The following is a 23,072-nucleotide window of genomic DNA, read 5'->3' as shown; positions in this document are numbered from 1 at the left end:
GTTACAGCATTGTGGGTCCATTCGTAACTTAAAAGGATTTTAAGGAGACTGACATAGTTGAACTGCGGAAAACCTATTTTCTGTTCAGTATTTTTTTGTGTTGCTTTTTTGATTCTGCCCATTGTGTGTTTAAGAGCAGAATGCCAGTTCGGACTCCATAGGGACAATTACATTGCTTTGACGTTCTGCCATTCAGAAATTCATTAGTTGTGCTTGGCATATATCACTATCCCCTCTGGAGCCATTATTCTTGGGTCTCATCTGCTGAAAATTGTTGCTTCCTGGTTACGTTCCCATGCAGAGTAAACATATCCTTCATGGACTGTATAAAATCTCAATGTTAAAATCACTACAATTTGTCAAGGGATTATTCACAGGACATAGCTTCTGACTTCCTCACTTGATCTCTCTTGTTAATTGCTATCTTTTTCCATACAGATGCTTACAATTGATATTTGTCCCTATAAAACACAGGAACTGTGGTGAATGTTGGAACCTTGCAGCTGGAAATAAGCACATAAATGAACAGTCCTTTGAAAGGTTAGCCATGGCACAAATCAATCCCTGCCTACCAGATTGTCTGGATCCCCTATAGTTTGCCTATTGCCGCAACAGATCCACAGCAGACACCATCTTCATGGCCCTATACTCAAACCTGGAAACATCTCGATAACAAACACACTTATGTCAGACTCCTATTCATACACTACAGCTCAGCCTTTAACACCATTATTCCTATGAGACTCATCTCCAAACTTTGTATTCAGGGGCTCAGCTCCTCCCTCTGCGACTGGATACTAAACTTCCTAACCCACTAGACCACAGTCAGTAAGGATAGGCAACAACACATCCTCCATGATCATGCTTAAGACCAGTGCTCCACAAGGCTGTATCCTCAGCCCCTTACGATACTACTTATACACCTACGGCCAAATTCCCTACCAACCCGATTTTCAAGCTTGCTGATGACACCACCGTTCTGATTCAGATCTCAATCAATGATGAGACATGAGTACAGGAAATAGTTAGAGAATCTGGTGAACTGGTGCGATGACAATAATCTCTCCTCAATGCCAACAAAATGAAGGAGATAGAGATTGACTTCAGGAAGCGTAATGGAGAGCATGCCCCTGTACACATCAATGGGGATGAAGTAGAAATAGTCAAAAGCTTCAAGTTTCTAGGTGTTCAGGTCATCAACAACTTGTCCTGGTCCCTCCATATGGACACTATAGTTAGGAAAGCCCACCAATGCCTCTACTTTCCCTGGAGACTAAGAAAATTTGGCATGTCCATGACAACTCTCACCAACTTGTACAGTTGCACCATAGAAAGCATTCTTTCTGGTTGTATCACAGCTTGGTATGATTCCTGCTCTGTCCAAGACTGCAAGAAACTACAAAGGGTTGTGAATGAAGCCCAGACCATCACTCAAACCAGCCTCCCATCCATTGATACTGTCTACACTTTTCGCTGCCTTGGAAAAGCAGGCAGCATAATCACACACCCCAGACATTCTCTCTTCCACCTTCTTCCATTGGGACAATGATACAGAAGTCTAAGGACATGTACCAACTGACTCAAGACCAGCTTCTTCCGTGCTGCCATCAGACTTTTGAATGGACCTACCTTGCATTAAGCTTTATCTTTCTCTCAACCTGGCTTTGACTATAACACTACATTCTACACTCCCTTGTTTTCTTCTCTATGAATGGTATGCTGTGTATAGCACAGAAGAAACAATACCTTTCACTGTATGCTAATACGTATGACAATGATAAATTGAACAGTTTATGTGCTTAAATTTGAACAGTTGTTATCAAGTTGACTCAAGTGTGTTTAAGTCTACATATCACTGATATTCGCTTTTGTTTAACATTCTTTGTTCATTGAGTTATAGAGTCAATGACTGGAATCTCACCTCTGTTCATTTCAGCGACACTTTCCCATCCCACCGCAGTGATTGGAGATTTGGCTGGCCACTGAATTCTCTGACTTCACTGTGGAGCATGGCATTAACAGCCAGTAAGATTACACCCATATGCTGAGAATCTCAGGGCCCGTTCGCCCAGGGCACAGATCCCATTATGATCACTAACTCTCCTAAGAGGACGAGATTGTTTTAAAATCTTTCCCATCCTCTGCTAGCCCACAAGGGGCATGAAGCTGATTACCAAGAAATGGATTTAATTTGAATGTAATGATACAGCATAACGCTGGAGTCTTGAATGCTCCTTCCTTCCAGAGTGATGTCACACTGGCGGGAATCACGAATGGTTTTGGAAAAGGTACACCACTGGTGATGACCATGCCAGGGGTGAGGAGTGAGTATAGTCCCCTGGGTGGCGAGGGGTGGCAGGGCACTGCCAGGTTAGCATAGCCAGAGATGGCTCCTCTGTATAGCCCCTTATGTGTCGGGGGTGCCCATGGATGATGGGGAGGGGACTTTTTACTGTATTGGAGGTGGGGTACTCTGATGTCAGCAGGGGCTGGGTGGGTTGGGTCACCCTGATCGTTCGTTTATGTGGCGGGGGGTACTTCCATCTTTCACTGGTGAGGCTCCCTTCTGCATACAAGGGTTGGGAGTATTCCCCTTGTCTATCAGGGGTCCCAATGCTCACAGGGGTCCCGATGTTTGTGGAGGGCCAGAGCCCTGATGTCCAATGGGGGGGGGGGTTTCCCTTTAAGTTTGTTTAGAAATCGAGATGTCCTCTACACCTGAAATCGCTGAATCCCAACATTGCTGGCAGGTTTAGGCACTGCCTACCCAGCTGGCTGTGTGATTCTTGCCAGCACTTCGAAATTGCAGAGAATGCTGTTTGATCAGGCCAGAAAAGGCAGCTGCGAAACCAGCAAGTTCCACTCAGCTTTTCTCACCTGATCCAAAGATGTGTAGGTTAGAATGATTGGCCAGGTTAAATTGCCACTTAGTGTCAGGAGGATCAGTAGGGCAAATATGGGCATTACAGGATACGGCCTGGCTGGGATTGTTATGGGGGCAGACTCAATGGGCTGAATGGCCTCCTTCTGGACCGTAGGGTTTCTACGATTGTATGATTGATCCAGCAATCTGTGCAATTTTAGGAAAATTCCGCCACAGACTTAACAACACAGGGTGATGCCCCTCAGCCCACCATCTGCGTGCCAGCCATCAAGCACCTATCCATTTCCCATTTCTATATTCCCATTTCCCAGCACTTGGTCTGTAGCCTGGTACGCTCTGGCATTTCTAGAATTCATCTCAATGCTTTTCTAATGTTGAAGGCTCCTCCTTCCACCACACTTTAGGAGGTGAATTCCAGATTCCCAGCACCCTTTGGGTGAAAATGGTTTTCCTCCAATCCCCCCTTAATCCCCTGCCCCTCACCTGAAATCTCTGCTCTCTTGTTATTGACCCCTCTACTCAGGGGAAAAGCTTCTCCCTATCTATCCTATCTATGTCCCTCATAGTTTCAAAATCAGGTCCCCCCTCCACCTTTATTGCTCCAAAGAAAACAATCCCATCCTATCCAGCCTCTCTTCATAGCTGGAATGCTCCAGCCCAGGCAACATCCTGGTGAGAATCCTCTACACCCTTTCTAGTGCAATCACATCCTTCCTATAGTTTGTCGACCAGAACTGCACACAGTATTCTAGTTATGGCCTAATCAGTGTTGATACAACTACATCATAACCTCCCTGTTCTTATATTCTATGTCTGGACTAATAAAGTATCCCATATGGCTTCTTAACCACCTTATCTACCTGTCCTGCTGCCTTTAGGGATCTTTGGATATGAACTCCAAGATCCCTCTGGTCTTCTGTACTTCCTAGAATCCTGCTGTTCATTGTGTATTCCATCGCCCTGTTTGTCTTCTCAAAATGCATCACCTCATACTTTTCAGGGTTAAATTCCATTTGCCACTGCTCTGTCCATCTTGTTTAGATAGAGTGGCACGGTGGCACAGAGATTAGCATTGCTACCTTACAGCGCCAGGGACCTGGGTTTGATTCCCGGCTTGGGGCACTGCCTGTGTGGAGTTTGCATGTTCTGCCTGTGTTTGTGTGGGTTTCCTCTGGGTGCTCCAGTTTCCTCCCACAGTCTGAAAGATGTGCTGGCTTAGATGCATTGACCATGCGAAATTCTCCCTCAGTGTACTCAAACAGGTGCCAGAGTGTGGCAACTAGGGGATTTTCACAGTAACTTCATTGCAGCATTTATGTTAGCCTACTTGTGACACTAATAAATGAATCATAAAATCCTACAGTGCAAAAAGAGGTCATTCAGCATATCGAGTCTGCACTGATCACAATCCCATCCAGGTCCAATCCCTATAACCCCATGCATTTACTCTAGCTAGTCCCCCTGACATGAAGGCACAATTTAACATGGTCAATCCACCTAACCTGCATATCTCTGGACTGTGGGAGGAAACCAGAGCACCCAGAGGAAACCCATGCAGACACAGGGAGAATGTGCAAACTCCACACAGACAGCAGCCCAAGCTGAGAACATGGATAGATATAGCCTAACTATATTGTCCTGTAATCTAAGGATTTCCTCCTTTAGTGTCACCTGCAAACTTACTGATCATAACTCCCACATTCACGTCAAGATTGCAAAAATACTGATTTCTATTTCAACAACATTTGTGATAACTGCTTCTTATAAATTGCTATTTTCCAGCTAAATGTGTTTAAATTCCAAGAAAGACCTTCAATAAATCACCACTTGAATGTAAATGATGAAAATAGGGTTTTGACAGCAGTGATGTAGGAGAACATTAATAGAATACAAATACAGCAAAATAACCTGGAAGGATTGACTAGATATATTGACAGGATTAGACGAGGGAGGGGAGGAGGAGGCTGATGTGGAATATCAACACCAGCATGGATCCTGATGGACTGAATGACCTGTATCTATGTTGGACATTCTTTGTAAGTTAGAGAACGCTGGAACATCTTACAGCATCTGTGGAGGGAGAATAGAGACAATGTTTCTAGTCTGGATGACACTTCGTCTGAGATTTTCCAGTATTTTCTGTTTTTATTTCAGATTCCAGCATCTGCAATATTTTGCTTTTATGAAGTTAATGTTTACTTATTAGTCACAAGTAGGCTTACATTCACATTGCAATGAAATTACTGTGAAATCCCCTAGTCATCACACTCCAGCACCTGTTTGGGTACACTAAGGGAGAATTTAGCACAACCAATGCACTTAGCCAGCATGACTGTGAGAGGAAACCGGAGCACCCGGAGGAAACCCACACAGACACGGGGAGAACTCGCAAACTTTACACAGACAGTGACTCAAGCCGGGAATCAAACCGGGTGCCTGGCTTTGTGAGCCAGATGCTAACCACCATGCCACAGTGCTGCCCTATCTTAGAATTATCTTAGAGTTTATTAATATTATCATATGGTAGATCAGATATTTATGTTTCTGTGGTAGCACTGTCTTTATTTCTGTCAATAAAGTCAACATGACAGCACTCTTAAGAGCAGCTAGCACATCCTTTGCTCTTACCGAACATCTCATCCAATGTGCTCCTCAATGATCAAACTTTGCAAACTCCTCTCGCACCAACTGTTCTGTAGAGTCATAGATATGTTATGGAGATGCACATATATAGTGAGCCACAGATAGACAATTAGCAACTTTTAATAAGCATCAAGTGGAGAGAAAGGAAGGGGGGCAAAAAGTTTCAGGGAGGGAATCCCAGAACCTAGGACCGACACAGTAGAAATTGAGGTTAGAATTGGTGAAACAAGGGCCGAAGGAAGTTACAGAGGCCACAGGAAGATTCCAAAACAATGATGAGATCTTTAAAATTGCAGAATTGCTGGACCAACGGTCAATGCAAATTCAGGGGTGATGGTTGAATGGGACTTGATGCAAGTTAGGGCATAAGCTTGCCGAGTTTTGGATGAACTCAGATTAACAGAGGGTGCAAGGTGAAAGGCTGACCAGTTTGGTGCTGGATTTAGTGCAGGTTGTCCAGTTGCAGCCACTCACTTGATCAGGTGACACAGAGTCACAGAATTGATACCATACAGGAGGCCAATCCGGTATGATCTTACCGACTGTTTACACCACACTTCCCGCTGCAATAGGGTTGGAGAATTTGGTGCCTGGCCAAATCTCCATTCACTGCAGCGGCATGGGAAAATCCTGCTGGCGCGAACAGCCATAACTTTCTGGCCATTGTGTCTGCAGCAGCGGTTCTGGAGAGCAATTCAGCTGAAGACATTTTCCAACCTTCTCCCCTAACTGTGCATCTACTTCCTTTTCAGCTAACTATCTAATTTCCTTTTGAATGCCTCAACTGAACCTGCCTCCACCACAAAAGAGTGTGTCTGACAATGCAGCCACATTCCTGCAAAACCTTCTTCAAATCTCTCGCCTAAGTCTTGGGTCAACCATCCTGCTGCCTCCTTATGCAGCTGTGTGTCCATATTTGATTATTTTACTGCATTAAAGACCTATGTAAATGTAGATTGTTGTTGCCTTTCTGCTGGTCCTGTTCTCCACGAGAGGACGGCCTGGGAGTACAATGATCAGCACTGCTGCCTCATAGGGCCAGGGACCCGGGTTCAGGATGGCTGACTCTGTGGAGTTTGCACGTTCTCCCCGTGTCTGCGTGGGTTTCCTCTGGGTGCTCCGGTTTTCTCCTACACTCCAAAGATGCAGTAAGACATTTCACAACACCAGGTTAAAGTCCAAAGCACTGCTCCTTCATCACTCAACTGAGGAAGGAGCAACACTCCAAAAGCTTGTGCTACCAAATAAACCTGGTATTGTGAGACTTCCTACTGTGCCCACCCAGTCCAATGCTGGCATCTCAACATCATGTCTCCAAAGGTGTGCAGGTTAGGTTTATTGGCCATGGTAAACTGACCCTTAGAGTGGGATTTTCCAACCGCACTCACCCTAGGGGCACTAGTGGGGTAAATTGGCGGGGTTACGGGGATAGGGGCTGGGCGGGACTGTTGGTAGGGGCAGGCTCGATGGGCTGAATGGCCTCTTTCTGCACTGTAGGGATTCTACGACGATGAGGGTCAGCAAGCTGTGTGGCAGGGAGGTGTGCGCATGCGCGCGGGGCCGGCGGCCGGCCACTGATGGTCTGGCTCCTCCCCCTTCCCAGCGCGGAGCCGCCGTTGTCCGGGTAACCGGCCGGCCCGCCGGGAGCGAGTCTGCGCACTGAGCGCACGCTGTTGCCAGCATCAGTTGGATACAATTTCCACTCAGAGCTGAGACAAAGCGAAGGGGGCAAAGATGACCATCAAAAGCTTCAATCAGGGGCAGCATTACCGGCCTCGAATGGCTTTCCTGCGTAAGGTAAGAGAGAGAAAATAAAAACATGCTTAGTTATAATAATTCTACCAGTGCTGCTTCAGTCATTTAATGTTAGTGGAGGCGATTTTGTAAAGCGCCCAGACAGAAGCAAGGCTTGAATCGGTGTGGAGAAAATTGGAGCTTTCTCCCTCTGTGAAATACTAATTAATTTTGTGAAGTGTAATTTTGTGATACGAGGTGCAGATATCTCACACACATCCACAGAAATGCAAGCATTATTCAAGGTGGATTTATTTATGTCACATCCATTTGCTCAAATCAGAATAAGCAACAGATTATTGTTCCGCACTGTGTGTGTGTATGTGTCCAGCTCACTATTTGCTGTTTCTGCAGAAGGGGTAACTGTCTGCAACAAATCTGCCACTTGTGTATTTTTCGTGAAGTTTGTGGGTGAAATTATTAGAAATTTCAGGCGAAGCGTTCCATTTTTCTTCCCCCTCTCCGCTTTCTTGGAGGGATTTTCTTTTTATTTCTATTCTTTGCACCGCCCAACAAAAGAATAATTGGAGGAAAATAATCTTGCTCGGATAACAAAAGCCTGGGTCAAACTCAATCTTAATCCGAATTCATAGGATTAACTTTAACTAAGAGTGACGGGGCATCTAATACCTGAAGCGTATCTCAGTCAGACTGTGGACATCAGCAGGAACGGTGCTAAGTTATTTTTACAAATCTGCTATTTACTATTAATAACAAATTAAACAGTAAAAAAAAATCAACACGGGACATGGGAACGGAATCCAGTTCAATATGTAGCCTCCCAGACCTGAATCTCATCCCCATCTGAGTGACTTGCTGGTAATTCCAGCATTGCTTCTGTGTCGCTCTTTTTGCGTTTTATAAATAAAATCTGGACGGTCAGCTAGGTCCATGGGGGGAAATAAAGTGCGGAGGCATTATAAAACCAGCCTGGCTACCAGTAATGTTGGTGTTTGCTGTCTATTGGCTCTGGTTAATCTACACTCTCATTATTCCCTCTCACGACAGTTATGATGTGTGCGGGGGTTGTATCATCCCAGCTTTCAGCAGTCCTCAGATTTAATGCGTTCGTCTTCAGATAGATCACGGGAATAAAGTAACTGGACCTGGGAATGTCACTGAAATTCATTCACATTGATATTCATTCACACTGATAGGAAGAGGTGGTGATTTTTGACTGATGGCTCCTTTTAATATTTGAACAAACTCACATTTTCCTCAAGTTGCTGCCAGTTCAGGTTCGCTTCCCTCTGAGTCAGCACAATGTGTCCCAAGTCCCGCGCAGAGATCTAGGTTTGCGTTCCAGTGCAGTGCTGAGGGAGTGCAGCATTGTTGGGGGCACTGTTTTTTAGTTCAAACCCTAAAACCCAGACCTGATTTGCTCTCTTGGGTAGGCTGAAAATATCTCATGGCACTATTCTGAATTAGCCATGATGCACAGATGCCGGCGTTCGACTGGGGTGGGCACAGCATGAAGTCTCACAACACCAGGTTAAAATCATAGAATCCCTACAGTGCAGAAGGAGGCCATTTGGCCCATTGATTCTGCACCGACCACAATCCCACCCAGGCCCTATTCCTGTAACCAGTCATATTTACCCTGCTAATACCCCTGACACTAGAGACAATTTAGCATGTCCAATCAACTTAACCTGCATATCTTTGGACTGTGGGGGGAAACTAGAGCAAACCCACCCAGACAGAATGTGCAAACTCCATACAGACAGTGACCTGAGACTGGGAATTGAACCCGGGTCCCTGGTGCTGTGAGACAGCAGTGCTAACCGCCGTGCCGCTAACCACTGAGTCACCTCTCAGCTGATGAAAGAACCATGCTACAAAAGTTTGTGATACCAAATAAACCTGTTAGACTTTAACCTGGTGTTTTGAGACTTTTTACTATTTTGAGGTAGGGCAGATATCCCTCAATCAACATCACTAAAAACAAGTCAGTGTCACAGTGCTGTTCATGGGAGTTTACAGTACAAAGGAATAAGAACATAAGAAATAGGAGCAGGAGTAGGCCATCTAGCCCCTCGAGCCTGCCCCACCATTCAATAAGATCATGGCTGATCTGTCGCTGCTCAGTTCCACTTTCCCGCCCTCTCCCCATAACCCTTAATCCCCTCTCTTATCAAAAACCCATCAGCCCGCGTCTTAAAAATATTTAGCGAGGCAGCCTCCACCACTTCAACGGGCAGAGAATTCCAGAGATTCACCACCCTTTGAGTGAAGAAGTTCCTCCTCAACTCCGTTCTAAACCGCCCCCCTTTTATCTTGAGGCTGTGCCCCCTAGTCCTACTGTCTTTTTTGAGCGGGAAGAGTCTCTCCACCTCTATCCTATCCATCCCATTCATCATCATATACGTCTCAATGAGATCTCCCCTTATTCTTCTAAACTCTAACGAGTACAAGCCCAGTTTATTCAGCCTCTCCTCATAGCTCAACCCCCTCAACTCCGGTATCAGCCTAGTAAACCTCCTCTGCACTCCCTCCAAGGCCAAATAATGTTACAGAGTGACTTTGGAACCCTTTCACTGTCAGGAGAGAGAGAGAGAGATCTGGTTTAAGGACATGGGTGACATCTGTGCTGTTGAAAGAGAGGAAGAAACGCCTTTGTTGAGAAAGACATGTTATATAGAATTACAAGGAAGTTACAAGATGGAAAACAGTTGTTCAGCCCGATCAGTATATGTTAGTATTTGTGGCACTCAACCCATTCCTATGCTGTGTTCCCAAATTAAGGATGGTATGGTGACACAGTGATTGGCACTGCTGCCTCACAACACCAGGGATCCAGGTTCAATTCCAGTCTTGGGCGTCTGTCTTGTGGAGTTTTCATGTTCATAGAACCATAGAATCCCTATAATGCAGAAAGAGGGCATTTGACCCATTGAACCTGCGCTGACAACAATCCCACCCAGCTCCTATCCCCATAACCCCACGTATTTACCCTGCAAATCTCCCTGAGGGAATTTAGCATTGCCAATCAATCTAATCTTTGGAGCACATGAAGAAACCAGAGCACTTGGAAGAAACACATGCAGGCACAGGGAGAACTATAGAATCCCTACAATACAGAAGAAGGCCATTCTGTCCATTAAGCTGCACCAACAACGATCCCACCCTATCCCCATAACCCTACATATTTACCCTACCAGTTCCCCAAAACTAGGATCAATTTAGCATGACCAATCAACCTAACCCTCACATCTTTGCACTATTGGAGGAAACTGGAACACCTGTTGGAAACCCTCGCAGACATGGAGAGAATGTGCAAACTCCACATAATCACCCAAGGTTGGAATTGAACACAAGTCCCTGGCAGTGCTACCCACTGTGCCACCGTACCACCCCACGTTCTCCCCATGTCTGTATTGGTTTTCTCTGGGTGCTGTGGTTTGTTCCCACAGTCAAACGATATGCAGTTTAGGTGAATCGGCCATGATAAATTGCCCCTTAGTGCCCCAAGCTATGTAGGTTAGATGGATTAGTCATGGGAAATACACTGGGCTATGGGGAAGAGTGGAGGGGATGGCCTTGGGTGGCTGCTCTTTCAGAGAGTTGGTGCAAACTTGATGGTCCGGATGGCCTCTTTCTCCGCTGTAGGGACTCTATGGTTCTATTCCTGAATTAACTTTATCTTGAAGATGGTTAATTTCCTCCAGAGGATAGTGAGGTCTGGAATTCACTGCCAGAAAGGAAGAAACTCTCATTGCATTTTTGAAAAGAAACTTGGAAATGCACATGAAGTGCCATGATCCACAGGACCACCTGACCAAGAGCAGGAAAGTGGGATCAGGCTGGATATCTCTTTTTTGGCAGGCACAGACATGAAGAGGTGAAAAGCCTCCTCTGCCATACATTTCCTGCAAGACTGTTCTCTAAACTGGTACAGTTCAACTGGGTTATCTGCACAGTAATAATAATGTGGAATAAAACTATTGAGGATGATTCAGAAGGTTGCTGTTTAATCAAAGAGTTTATATTTGGAATAATGGACACATGAGAAAGCTGAGTGGTTTGTGAGTAGTACTCAAATCTGGGTTTGGAATTACCTAGAGTTTTCAAATGGGAAATTTCAAACATATCTAATTGTACTGCTTCTAATGTCAACTTTGGGCATAATCCAGCATAATTTTCACACACAGCTATTAATGTTTGTAATGCTATTTGTAGTATTTTTATTTAATATATTCTGAATGTTAAGGAATTAAGCAAGTCTTTATAAAAACAGTGTCTGATTTAAAAACAACACAGCATGAGATTCACCTTTTTCAGTTTTTTAAAGGGAGAATCTGTCTGTATCAGGTCCAGATTATTGATATAATTCAGTATATCTGTATTGGAGAGTGCATCACCAGGGTAACATACTGCTTTATTTTAAAGGTGTGAAAATTGTACATTAAGGTGTTCAGAGAGATTTGGATGTACACATACAAGGAACACAAAAAGTTAAAATGCTGTTGGAGCAAGCAATTAGGAAGGCAAATGACCTGTTGGCCCTCATTACAAGGGAATTGGAGTACAGCACAGTGGTTAGCACTGCTGCCTCACAGCACCAGGAATCCAGGTTCAACTCCTGGCTTGAGTCACTGTCTGTGTGGAGTCTGCATGTTCTTCCTGGGTCTGCATGGGTTTCGTCTGGGTGCTCCGGTTTCCTTCCACAGTCCAAAAGATGTGCTAGTTAGCTGCAATGGCCATGCTAATTTCCCCTTCAATGTACCTGAACAGGTGCCAGAGTGTGGTGACAAGGGGATTTTCACAGGAACTTAATTAAGTGTTAAATGGTGATAAATTACAACTTGCTACTGTGCAGAGGGACCTGGGGGTCCTTGTGCAAGAATCGCAAAAAGTCAGTCTGCAGGTGCAGCAGGTGATCAAGAAGGCGAATAGAATGCTGGCCTTTATCGCGAGGGGGATAGAATATAAAAGCAGGGAGGTATCACTGCAACTGTACAGGGTACTGGTGAGGCCGCAACTGGAGTACTCTGTGCAATTTTGGTCTCCTTATTTGCGAAAGGATATATTGGCCTTAGAGGGGGTGTAGAGAAAGTTCACCGGGTGATCTTACAGAGACATATAAGATAATGAAGGGGCTAGGTAGGGTGGAGGCAGAGAGATTCTTTCCACTTAGAAAGGAAACAAGAACTAGAGGACACAGCCTCAAAATAAGGGGAAGTCAGTTTAGAACAGAGTTGAGGAGGAACTTCTTCTCTCAGGGGGTAGTGAATCTCTGGAATTCTCTGCCCATTGAAGTGATGGAGGCTACCTCGTTGAATACATTTAAGTCACAGGTAGATGGATTTCTGATTGATAAGGGAATTAAGGGTTATGGGGAGCAGGCGGGTAACTGGAACTGAACCACTACAAAATCAGCCAAGATCTTATTGAATGGCAGGGCAGGCTCGAGGAGCTAGGTGGCCTACTCCTGCTCCTATTTCTTATGTTCTTAATGTAAGCCTACTTGTGACACCAATAAATAAACTTAAAATTAATTGAATAGAGTTTTGGTGAGATCACTTCTGGAATATTGTGTGCAATTCTGGTCTCCATTATTAAGCAAGGATTAGAATAGTTAATTAGGCGGTTTGTTTTTGACCAGCGCAGAGGATGAGTCAAAGGGCCTTTTCTGCGCTGTAGACTTGTATGACCCTATGACCCCTCTATCCCTGGAATTTTTCTCCTTCAAGTATTTATCCAATTCCCTTTTGAAGCCAAGTATTTGCCGAAAATCCCCATCCTCGCTTACGGTTGGGATTCTCCAGTGCTGCTGGAAGTGAATGGCGTTTTGGTTGGAACATCAATTTTCCTGTTTTCACTTGCAGCAGATTGGACAGGGGCAAGATCGGAGAATCCCACCTGTTGAATCTGTATCAATCACCGTGTGTCAAGGAATGCATTCCAAGTCCTAACCCCCCATTGTATTTTGTTTAAAATCCTCTGACTCTTTTGCCAAGCACCTTCCACCTGCCTTCTTTTGTTGTAGATCCACCAGCCATTGGAAATGAGTACTCTGCATTTGATCCACTTAAACCCTTCATGAAATACTTTAATTTTTCTTTAAGAAGCAAGCGCTCTCCTAACCTCCATGAGACGTGATGCATTACAGTCGGCCGCTTCTGAGTGATGGGAGCACATGGGGGAATTTTGATATTGTGTGCCACACTGGGTCCACTCAAGCGATATAAAACTTGATCGATGCATGAATTTTCCACATTAACAATTTCATGTGTGTGTGTGTGCTGTTACAATATTACTGCAATAAATCAGCCAATTGACAGAGCAGTGCAGAATGAAACAGTCAACCTGTCTTTCACAAATGTGTACATGATGTAGAGCTAAGGAAGCTCTGGTGCCTGGAGGTGAATTTTAATTCTTGAACACAAAGAGGCTGCAACAAGTTATTAATTGCATTCAAGACCATTTTCCCAAACACCTACATTAAGAATTATAATGCTCGGGCATCTGATTTACAGCCATCATTTATTATTTGTAAGACCCTTACAGTTTGCAAATACTTGATGCAGGATAAAAACATCTATTTTTTAAAGACACGCTCTGTTTTTTCAGTGCTGCCAGATCCTCAGTTTTGCAAATCTTCACCTCTTTTTAACACTACTGGAATTACTTTATGAACAATTGAAATGATGGAATTCCTGGAGTCAATGAGAATTTCTTAATTCACAGTAATCTTGAGGAAATATTGCAACATTATGTAAATATTTATAAAAATGAGCCATGTTTAAGACAGTACTTCAAACTAAAACTGTGAAATAAATTTGATTGCAAACACTGTTCCCATTCTCAGGCAGAAGGTTCCAGTAATGGTTCCAGCTGTTGCCATTTGCACCTCTAGACACATTTTTTTGTTGGTTTACTTGTTGCCTTATCATTTCCTCTTGTTGTGCACAATCATCTCTTTTATCCTTTTCACCCTTCCCTTTTGTCCCAGTTACCCATACCGCCCCTCCCCTGCCCCCACAGTCCCCAACTCTGCCTCTGCACTTATTCACACGCTGTTAGACTTCTAACTTCCCCCAGTGCTGACGACAGGTCATCAACCTGAACCCAATAAATGTTTCCAGAATTTTCTGTTTTATTAACAAACTAATTACCTTGACTCATTATTATGTTAGTAACGTATATCACAACATGTATTTTTATGTCCGTAAAATATATTACAATTTGCATTATTATCTTACTAAAGTATATTACAGTATGCATTATTACGGCACGGTGGCACAGTGGTTAGCATTGCTGCCTCACAGTGCCAGCGACCTGGGTTCGATTCCCGACTTGGGTCACTGTCTGTGCGGAGTTTGCACATTCTCCCCGTGTCTGTGTGGGTTTCCTCCAGGTGCTCTGGTTTCCTCCCAAGGCAACTGAATGTGGCGACTATGGGAATTTTAAGTAACTTCATTGCAGTGTTAATGTAAGCCTTACTTGTGACTAATAAATAAACTTTTACTTTAAACTTTATAATTTGCATTATTAGCTTAGCAAAATATATTACAATAGCAATGAGTCCAGTTTCTCACTCAGATTTTACAATAAATGTACGGTTAATAGATTAATATTAATGGCCCATAATATGAATCCACTGGTACATTTGGCAGCCTTCATTTTGGTGGCAGTGCTCTGGTGATACAGATGAGGTATGGGATTCCCATTGGACCAGCCAAGAAGTACAATGGGGGTGATTTGCCTTTGCAGTTGTCCCAGGAGTGGCAAACATTTCCCCACCAGCATTTTCCAGCTTTTCATTTTGCTAACTGTTCAGGAACCTCATCTGCATCGCCAGAACATTGTGTATTGTCCAAGGGACACAGTGACAGCTGCTGCTGTTTCTCTGTTATGATCAATACTGTCAAATCCATTCATCCATCAATGTTAGAAAGAAAGAACCTGCATTAATTTAACACCCTTCACAAATTCACAGTGTCCCAAAACGCTTACACGCCGAAGCAATCACTTTTGGAGTAGAGTCCCCGTTGCACTGTAGGAAAAGGGGCAAACACAGCAAGCTCCCACAAAAGAGAAATGTGATAATGACCAGATAATCTCTATTCCACATATTGTTTGAAGGATAAATATTACAGAAGACATCAGGGAAAGTTCTCCCACTCTTATTCAAAAGATTGCCATTGGATCTTTCATGTCTACCTGAGATGGGGGATTGTGGCTTCAGTTTAATGTTTCTTCCAAAAGAAGACAGCTTCAAAGGTGCAGCAACTCCTTAAGTACTGGACTAGAGGGTTATTTTTGTGCTCAAGTCTCTGGAGTGAGTCTTAAATGAGAGTGCTACCCATGAGTCATAACTCATGAATGTAAGCATTAAGAGCAGGAGACGGTCACTGTCCCTCAAGCCTGCCCTGCCATTCAGTATGATCATGGCTGATCTAATTTTAGCCTCAATTCTTGCCTACCCACAATAACCTTTCACCCCCTCGCTCATCAAGAATCGATCTACTTTGACCATAAAGATATTCAAAGGTTTACAAGTCTTTGGGTAACTTCAGAGGGGCAGAGACATCTTTAACAGAACAAACTGGCCAAATAATCAATTGAAATATAGAATAATAATCTACCTCTTAAAACTGATGATACTCAGAATTTAGGGTTATGGTTACTGCGTTTTGAATCAATGTAGGTGAAAAGAAATGGTAATATCCAGGCATGGGTGCATTTAGCACGTGCTTTGGAAATGGTATTGCCTTTGGTAAATTTAGTAATGGTAGTTAGTGGGAGAACGTCTCTCAGCAACCAATTTGGATGACAGTGATCCTTTCTACTGTCTCTGGACATAAAAATTCTCGATTCCATAAGATAAGATATAGGAACAGAATTAGGCCATTCGGTCCAGCAAGTCTGCTCTGCCACTCAATCATGGCTCATAAGTTTCTCAACCCCATTCTCCCACCCTTTTCTCCATAACCTTTGATTCTTTTACCAATGAGGAACCTATCTCTCTCTGTCTTAAATACACTCACTGGGGCTCCATAGCCTTCAGTGGCAATGAATTCCACAGATTCACCATTCTCTGGCTGAAGAAATTCCACCTCATCTCAGCCCTAAAGGGTCAACCCTTTACTCCTAGGCTATGCCCTCGGATCCTAGTCTCTCTGATTAATGAAAACATCTTCCTCACATTCGCTCCATCCAGGCCTTTCAGTGTTCTGTATGTTTCAATGTAATTCTCCCCTCATCCATCTGAATTCCATCAAGTACAGACCCAGAGTCCCCAAACACTCGTCAAACGTCAAGCTTTTCATTCCCTGGATCATTCTCATGAACCTTCTCTGGACTCTTTTCATGGCCAGCACATCCTTCCCTAGATACAGGGCCCAAAATTGCTCACAATACCCTAAATGTAGCCTGAGCAGAGCTTATAAAGGCTCAGCAGTATACTCTGGCTTTTGTATCCTAGTCCTCTCAAAACAATTGCTAACATTGCATTTGCCTTTCTAACTACCAATTCAACCTGCACGTTAACCTTAAGAGAATCCTGAACTAGCACTCCCAAGTCCCTAAGCGCTTCCAATTTCTGAATTCTCTCCCCATTTAGAAAAGAGTCAATGCCTCTATTCTTCCCACCAAAGTGGAAATGAGGAAATAATGGATAGGGACAGTAACACTGAGCAGATACCAGGACCTGGGAGGAGAGACGGATGGGTCACAGTTAGGAAGAGCAAAAAGAAAAGGAGTCGTGGCACTAGGACCGCCCCAGAGGAATTACCCCAGAATATCAAGGGTGGGGTGACAGCTGGGGTAGAGAAGGCAAGGGAGGGAGATCAGAATATCTCGGAGGAAGGGAAGAGTGTAGGGTGTGAGATAGTGGTGGGGGATGGGAGAGTCAAAGGGATTGACAGGCGGTTCTGTGGGCAAAAGCGGGAATCCAGGATGGTAGTCTGCCTCCCTGGGGCAGGGGTACAGGATGTTTCAGAAAGGGTAGAGGGAATTTTGAAGGGTGGAGGGACCAAGTCTGATGTGATAGTGCACATAGGAGAGAAGGATGTAGGAACAAAGTGCAGGGGGGACATACGTAGGCAGTTCAGGGAGTTGGGGGCTAGGCTGAAATGTAGGGCCTCCAGGGTGGCGTTCTCTGGGCTGCTGCCGGTGCCTGGGGCTAGCAGGGCTAGAAAGAATGAGATACTCCAACTCAATGCGTGGTTGAAGGATTGGTGTAGGGCAGAGGGTTTTAGATTCGTAGACCATTGGGAAGTCTTTATGAAAGAGGGGCAAATATATAAGAGGGATGGGGTACAGTTAACTGGGAAGGGTGTGAATATCTTAGCTGGAAGGTTAGCTGGAGTGTTTCGGCGGTGTTTAAACTAATATGGAGGGGGGGTGGGGATGTGGACGGAACTGGGATTGGGGATAGGGTAAGCCCGGAGGGTAGGAAGAAGGATCGGATTGTTTCTGAGTGTCTTCGGTGCATGTGTTTCAATGCTAGGAGTGTGACTGGCAAAACAGATGAACTGAAGGCAATAATGTTCGAAAGGAAGTTGGAAGTGGTGGCGGTGACAGAGACTTGGTTAAAGGAAGGGCAGGACTGGCAGTTGAATGTTCCCGGGTATAAGTGCTTCAGGCGTGATAGGGGTGGGTCGCTGAGAGGTGGGGGAGTGGCGTTGTTAGTTAAGGATTGCATCATAGCAGTGCAGAGGGAGGGAGGGATAGAGGATATAGGAATCGAGTCGCTATGGGTGGAGTTGAGGAATAGGAAGGGAGATGTTACTATGTTGGGTGTGTACTACAGACCGCCCAACAGCCCGAGGGCTGTGGAAGAAGGGATAAGCAGGGACATTCTAGATAAGTGCAGGAAGAATAGGGTGGTGGTAGTGGGAGATTTTAATCTCCCCGGGGTAGACTGGAAGGTGCCAAGATCAGAGGGTGCTGACGGGGAGGAATTTGTACAGTGTGTAATGGAAGGATCCCTGGAGCAGTATGTGGATAGCCCGACCAGGGAGGGGGCTATACTGGACTTGGTTCTGGGGAATGAGCCTGGGCAGGTGGTTGACGTTGAAGTAGGAGAGCAGGTGGCTAACAGTGACCACAACTCTGTCTGGTTTAAGATATTAATGGATAAAGATGAAGCCTGTCCTAAGGGGAGGGTGTTAAACTGGGGGAGGGCTAGATACAACCGGATTAGGCAGGATCTTAAAGATACGGACTGGGGTAAGCTGCTTGATGGCAGGTCGACGCTGGGTATGTGGGAGTCTCTCAAGGGAAAACTAAAATCTTTGCAGGAAAGGCACGTGCCGGTCAAGAGGAAGGATGGGAAGGGTAGGATTAGAGAGCCGTGGGTAACTAGGGATATTGAGGACCTGGTCAGGAGGAAGAGGGAGGCGTACATTAGATCTAGGCATTTGAGGACAGAGATAGCGTTAGAAGAATACAGAGAATGTAGGAGAGAACTTAAAAGGGGCATCAGAAAGGCAAAAAGGGGCCATGAAATGGCTTTGGCGGGTAGGATTAAAGAAAATCCTAAGGCATTTTACTCCTATGTTAGAAATAAAAGGATGGTTAGAGGGAAGATTGGTCCTCTCAGGGACAGAGGAGGGGAACTATGCTTGGAGCCTGGGGGAATGGGGGAGATCCTGAATGAATACTTTGCGTCGGTATTCACGCAGGAGAGGGGCCTGATGTCTGGTGCTGTGCTTGAGGAGTTTGAGGATCCGTTGAGGGATATAGTCATCACGAGGGAAGAGGTGTTGAGACTTTTAGACAGTATAAAGACGGATAAATCTCCAGGGCCTGATGGCATCTATCCCAGGCTGTTAAGGGAGGTGAGGGATGAAATTGCTGGGCCTCTGACGCAAATCTTTGTCTCTTCTTTGGACACAGGTGAGGTCCCAGAGGATTGGCGCATTGCAAATGTAGTACCGTTGTTTAAGAAGGGTCAGAGGGATAACCCAGGGAATTATAGGCCGGTGAGCTTGACTTCAGTTATAGGCAAGCTAATGGAGAGGATCCTCAAGGATAGGATGTATGAACATCTGGAGCGCTGCAATCTGATCAGGGATACGCAGCATGGCTTCGTTACAGGGAGGTCATGCCTTACGAATCTAGTGGAATTTTTTGAAGAGGTGACAAAAACGGTTGACGAAGGACAAGCCGTTGATGTTGTCTATATGGATTTCAGTAAGGCGTTTGACAAGGTCCCTCATGGTAGGCTGATAGAAAAGGTGAAGGCTCATGGGATACAAGGCCAGGTATGTAGATGGGTGGAGAACTGGCTTGGGAGGAGGAGACAGCGAGTAGTAGTGGAAGGCTCCTTTTCCAATTGGAGGCCTGTCACCAGTGGTGTGCCGCAGGGCTCGGTACTTGGACCTCTTCTATTTGTGGTATATATTAATGACTTGGAAGAGGGGGTAGGTGGTGTGATCAGCAAATTTGCTGATGACACCAAGATGGTTGGATTGGCGGGTACTGAGGAGCAGTGCCTGGCAATGCAACAAGACATAGACAGGCTGGTAGATTGGGCAGATAGATGGCAAATGGAATTTAATCCGGAGAAATGCGAGGTGATGCACTTTGGCCGGAATAATGTGGAGGGGAGTTATACGATAAAAGGTAGAACTATCCGGAGTATAGATACGCAGAGAGACCTGGGGGTGCAAGTGCATAAGTCCCTGAAGGTGTCGGTGCAGGTGCAGAATGTGATGAGGAAAGCGTATGGTATGTTAGCCTTCATAGGAAGAGGTATAGAATATAAGAGTAGGAGTCTGATGTTGCAGTTGTATAGAACGTTGGTTAGGCCTCACTTGGAGTACTGCGTCCAGTTCTGGTCGCCGTACTACCGGAAGGATGTAGAGATCCTGGAGAGAGTGCAGAGGAGATTTACCAGGATGCTGCCTGGTATGGAAGGGCTGTCTTACGAGGAAAGATTGGATGAACTTGGGCTGTTTTCCCTTGAGAGACGTCGGCTGAGGGGGGATCTAATAGAGGTTTATAAGATTATGAAGGGGATAGATAGAGTAAAAGGTGGTAAGCTTTTTCCGCTACAAGAAATGGATAGAACGAGGGGTCACGGGCTTAGGGTGAGGGGGGCTAGGTATAAGACAAATATTAGAGGGCAGTTTTTCACGCAAAGGGTAGTGGGGGTGTGGAATGCACTGCCGAGTAAGGTGGTGGAAGCAGGCACGCTAGGGTTGTTTAAGAGTCACTTAGACAGCCATATGAGCGGGCTACATATAGGGGGATATAGTAGGCCTTACTGAACATTGTAGGCTTGGGAATACGTTTTGCCTCAGGAATGTTAGTCTTTGCCTGTTTAATAATGAATTTTTTTGTCTCCACAGGCATTTAAGTCCAGCAAGGGGCATGCAGGCGGCAGGTTGTAGTGGGCTGCTCTTGGATGTTGCTTCGGGAGTTGCCTATTGCTTCATGTCGTTAGTGTGCTTAAACTGGACCATCTCGAGGGCAACATGACAGCTCAGAGACTATCTCTGTTGCTGTGCGGACACATGGATTTGGGCCTGTGTCTGTGGGAGTTTGCACGTTCTCCCCGTGGTTGCGTGGGTTTCCTCCGGGTGCTCCGGTTTCCTCCCACATCCCCCAAAGATGTGCTTTTAGGCTGATTGATTGGGTACTAAAATTGTCCCTAAATTGGACCTCCCTGATCCTCGCACGTTAGGCGTAGACTAAAATCATGAATAGGTCACTGAGATAGTAGGACGGCGGTGCGGGCTCGTTGGGCCGAAGGGCCTGTTTCCCGTGCTGTGTTGTTCTTTGTACCAAAGTGCATAACCTCTCACTTTCCCATGTTGTATTCCATCTGCCACTGCTTTGCCCACTCTCCTAATCAGTCCAAGTCCTTCTGCAGCCTCTCTGTCTCCTCAATACTACTTGTCTGTCCATCTACCTATCATCTACAAACTTAACCGCAATGCCTTCAGTTCCTTCATCTAGATCATTGATATATAAAGTAAAAAGTTGTGGTCCCAACATTCCCTTGGACAGCAAGCATTTTTGGGATAGTGGCAACAATTGGAAGTGGTAATTGTTGAGACTGTTCACTTCGTTTCATTTCATTGCCTTCCTCCTCGGTGGTTATTTCCCATATTCCTCTCTGCTGTTTCTGTGGCAGCTTCCTGGAAAGTGACTGTCTCTGTGAGGGAACTGTCATCCAGCCTGCAGTGACACTGTTGAAATGGGGATGGGGATGGGGATGGGGAGTGGAGCTCTGTGTCTGAAGAACCAGAGAAGGTTCAAATCCTTCTCTCCATGGGGAGGACGATGAAACAGGAGGATAAGTATAGCTCTTCAACCAAGGGATGGAGCATGTGTGTATCTTGAAGAAACGTAAATAGATTTTTTTAATTGCTTATTTTTGTGCCTTACATTTCTGTTTCTGTTAAAATAGGAAAAAAGCAGAAATGTGCTGATGCAAGCCTGGCAAATGACAAAAACATAATGTTGTCTTTTCTCAAACTGTGTGGAAATTTCAACCAGGTGCTGATAAAAAAAAAGTTCCATCCAATTTGGATTGGCTTTGCACGTCACCAATTCTGTAATGTAAGGCCCTGTCACTCAGTTCTCTACATTCTGGTTCCAGGCTCAGTCACTGGAGCAGGAACAACACTTAAGTTCAAAAGGGCATTCTGAATAAGCCAGTCTTTTCATGACTTATTTCTATTTATAATCCAGTACAGCTTCAAACATTGAAATTAAGCTTCCTAAAACTATCACTCTTTGAATAATCAGAATCCATTCCATTTTTAAGTTTCTCTGGTCACCATGAGTTGATGACTAGCTTTTCTTTCCAAGTATTCAGTTATCGGTTCAGTTTGAAAGAGGTATATTACTGTGGTAATGGGAGTCAGGAGGTAGTGAGGGACTTTCAGTGAAGAACATTTACCCCCTACAATCTGTCTTTAAACGGTTGAAGAGAGAATGAATTAGATTGTGGGGGGCACGGTAGCACAGTCGTTAGCACTGCTGCCTCACAGTGCCAGGGACATGGGTTCAATTCCAGCTTTGGGTGACTATCTGTGTGAAATTTGCACATTCTCCCCATGTCTGCATAGGTTTCCCCTGGGTGCTCTGGTTTCCTCTCAGAGTCCGAAGATCTGTAGGTTAGGTTGATTGACTATGCTAACCTGTCCCTTAGTATCAGGGGAATTAGCAGGATAAATATGTGGAGTTATGGGGATAGGGTCTAGGTGGGATTGTTGTCAGTGCAGGCTTGATGGGCCCAATGGCCTTCTTCTGCACTGTAGAGACTCTATGCCCTGTTGCACATGGGCACAGCACATTAAGGGAGCTCAGGATTACATGATCACCTGTAGAACAATCCATCCAATTTTTTGTCCATTAAGTCTGTCATTTAGAACTCAGCAAATTCACTGAACCTCCTATTCCCTGTAAGAAGTCTCACAACACCAGGTTAAAGTCCAACAGGTTTATGTGGAATCATGAGCTTTTGGAGCACTGCTCCTTCATCGGGTGAGCTCCGAAAGCTCATGATTCCAAATAAACCTATTGGGCTTTAACCTGGTTGTGATACATAGGCTGTGAGACTTCTTACTGTGCCCACCTAGTCTAGTGCTGGCATCTCCACATCATCTCTCCTATTCCCTCACACCTTTTCGATGATACGATAGCTGCGCAACGTTTGCATTGGTCTGCAACCATAACTGGCAGTGGCAAAAAATCTGCATGAAAAGTGTTTGACTAATTGAACACAGCTTTAGTGATTAAGACAAACCTCAGTGATGAAATCTTTCCATCCATTCTAACATGCAGC

At 44.9% G+C, this 23,072-nt stretch overlaps 1 protein-coding gene across 2 annotated transcripts in view; it reads left to right on the top strand.

The window, feature by feature from the left end:
• Positions 1-7,192: 7,192 nt before the first annotated feature.
• The window catches only part of rgs9b (regulator of G protein signaling 9b), a 90,066-nt gene continuing 74,186 nt past the window's right edge, over positions 7,193-23,072 (top strand). For both annotated transcript variants that reach the window (XM_080209432.1, XM_080209433.1), the window contains exon 1: positions 7,193-7,324. In XM_080209432.1, the coding sequence (XP_080065558.1) occupies positions 7,262-7,324 (63 nt within the window). In that variant the 5' untranslated portion in view covers positions 7,193-7,261. The remainder of the gene's footprint in view (positions 7,325-23,072) is intronic.

Source organism: Carcharhinus amblyrhynchos, chromosome 21, assembly GCF_965287045.1.
Source record: "Carcharhinus amblyrhynchos chromosome 21, sCarAmb.v2.hapA, whole genome shotgun sequence".
NCBI classification, from domain to species: Eukaryota; Metazoa; Chordata; class Chondrichthyes; order Carcharhiniformes; family Carcharhinidae; genus Carcharhinus; species Carcharhinus amblyrhynchos.
The sequence above is the reverse complement of the archived record's forward strand: the minus strand, read 5'-3'. Positions and strand labels throughout refer to the sequence as shown.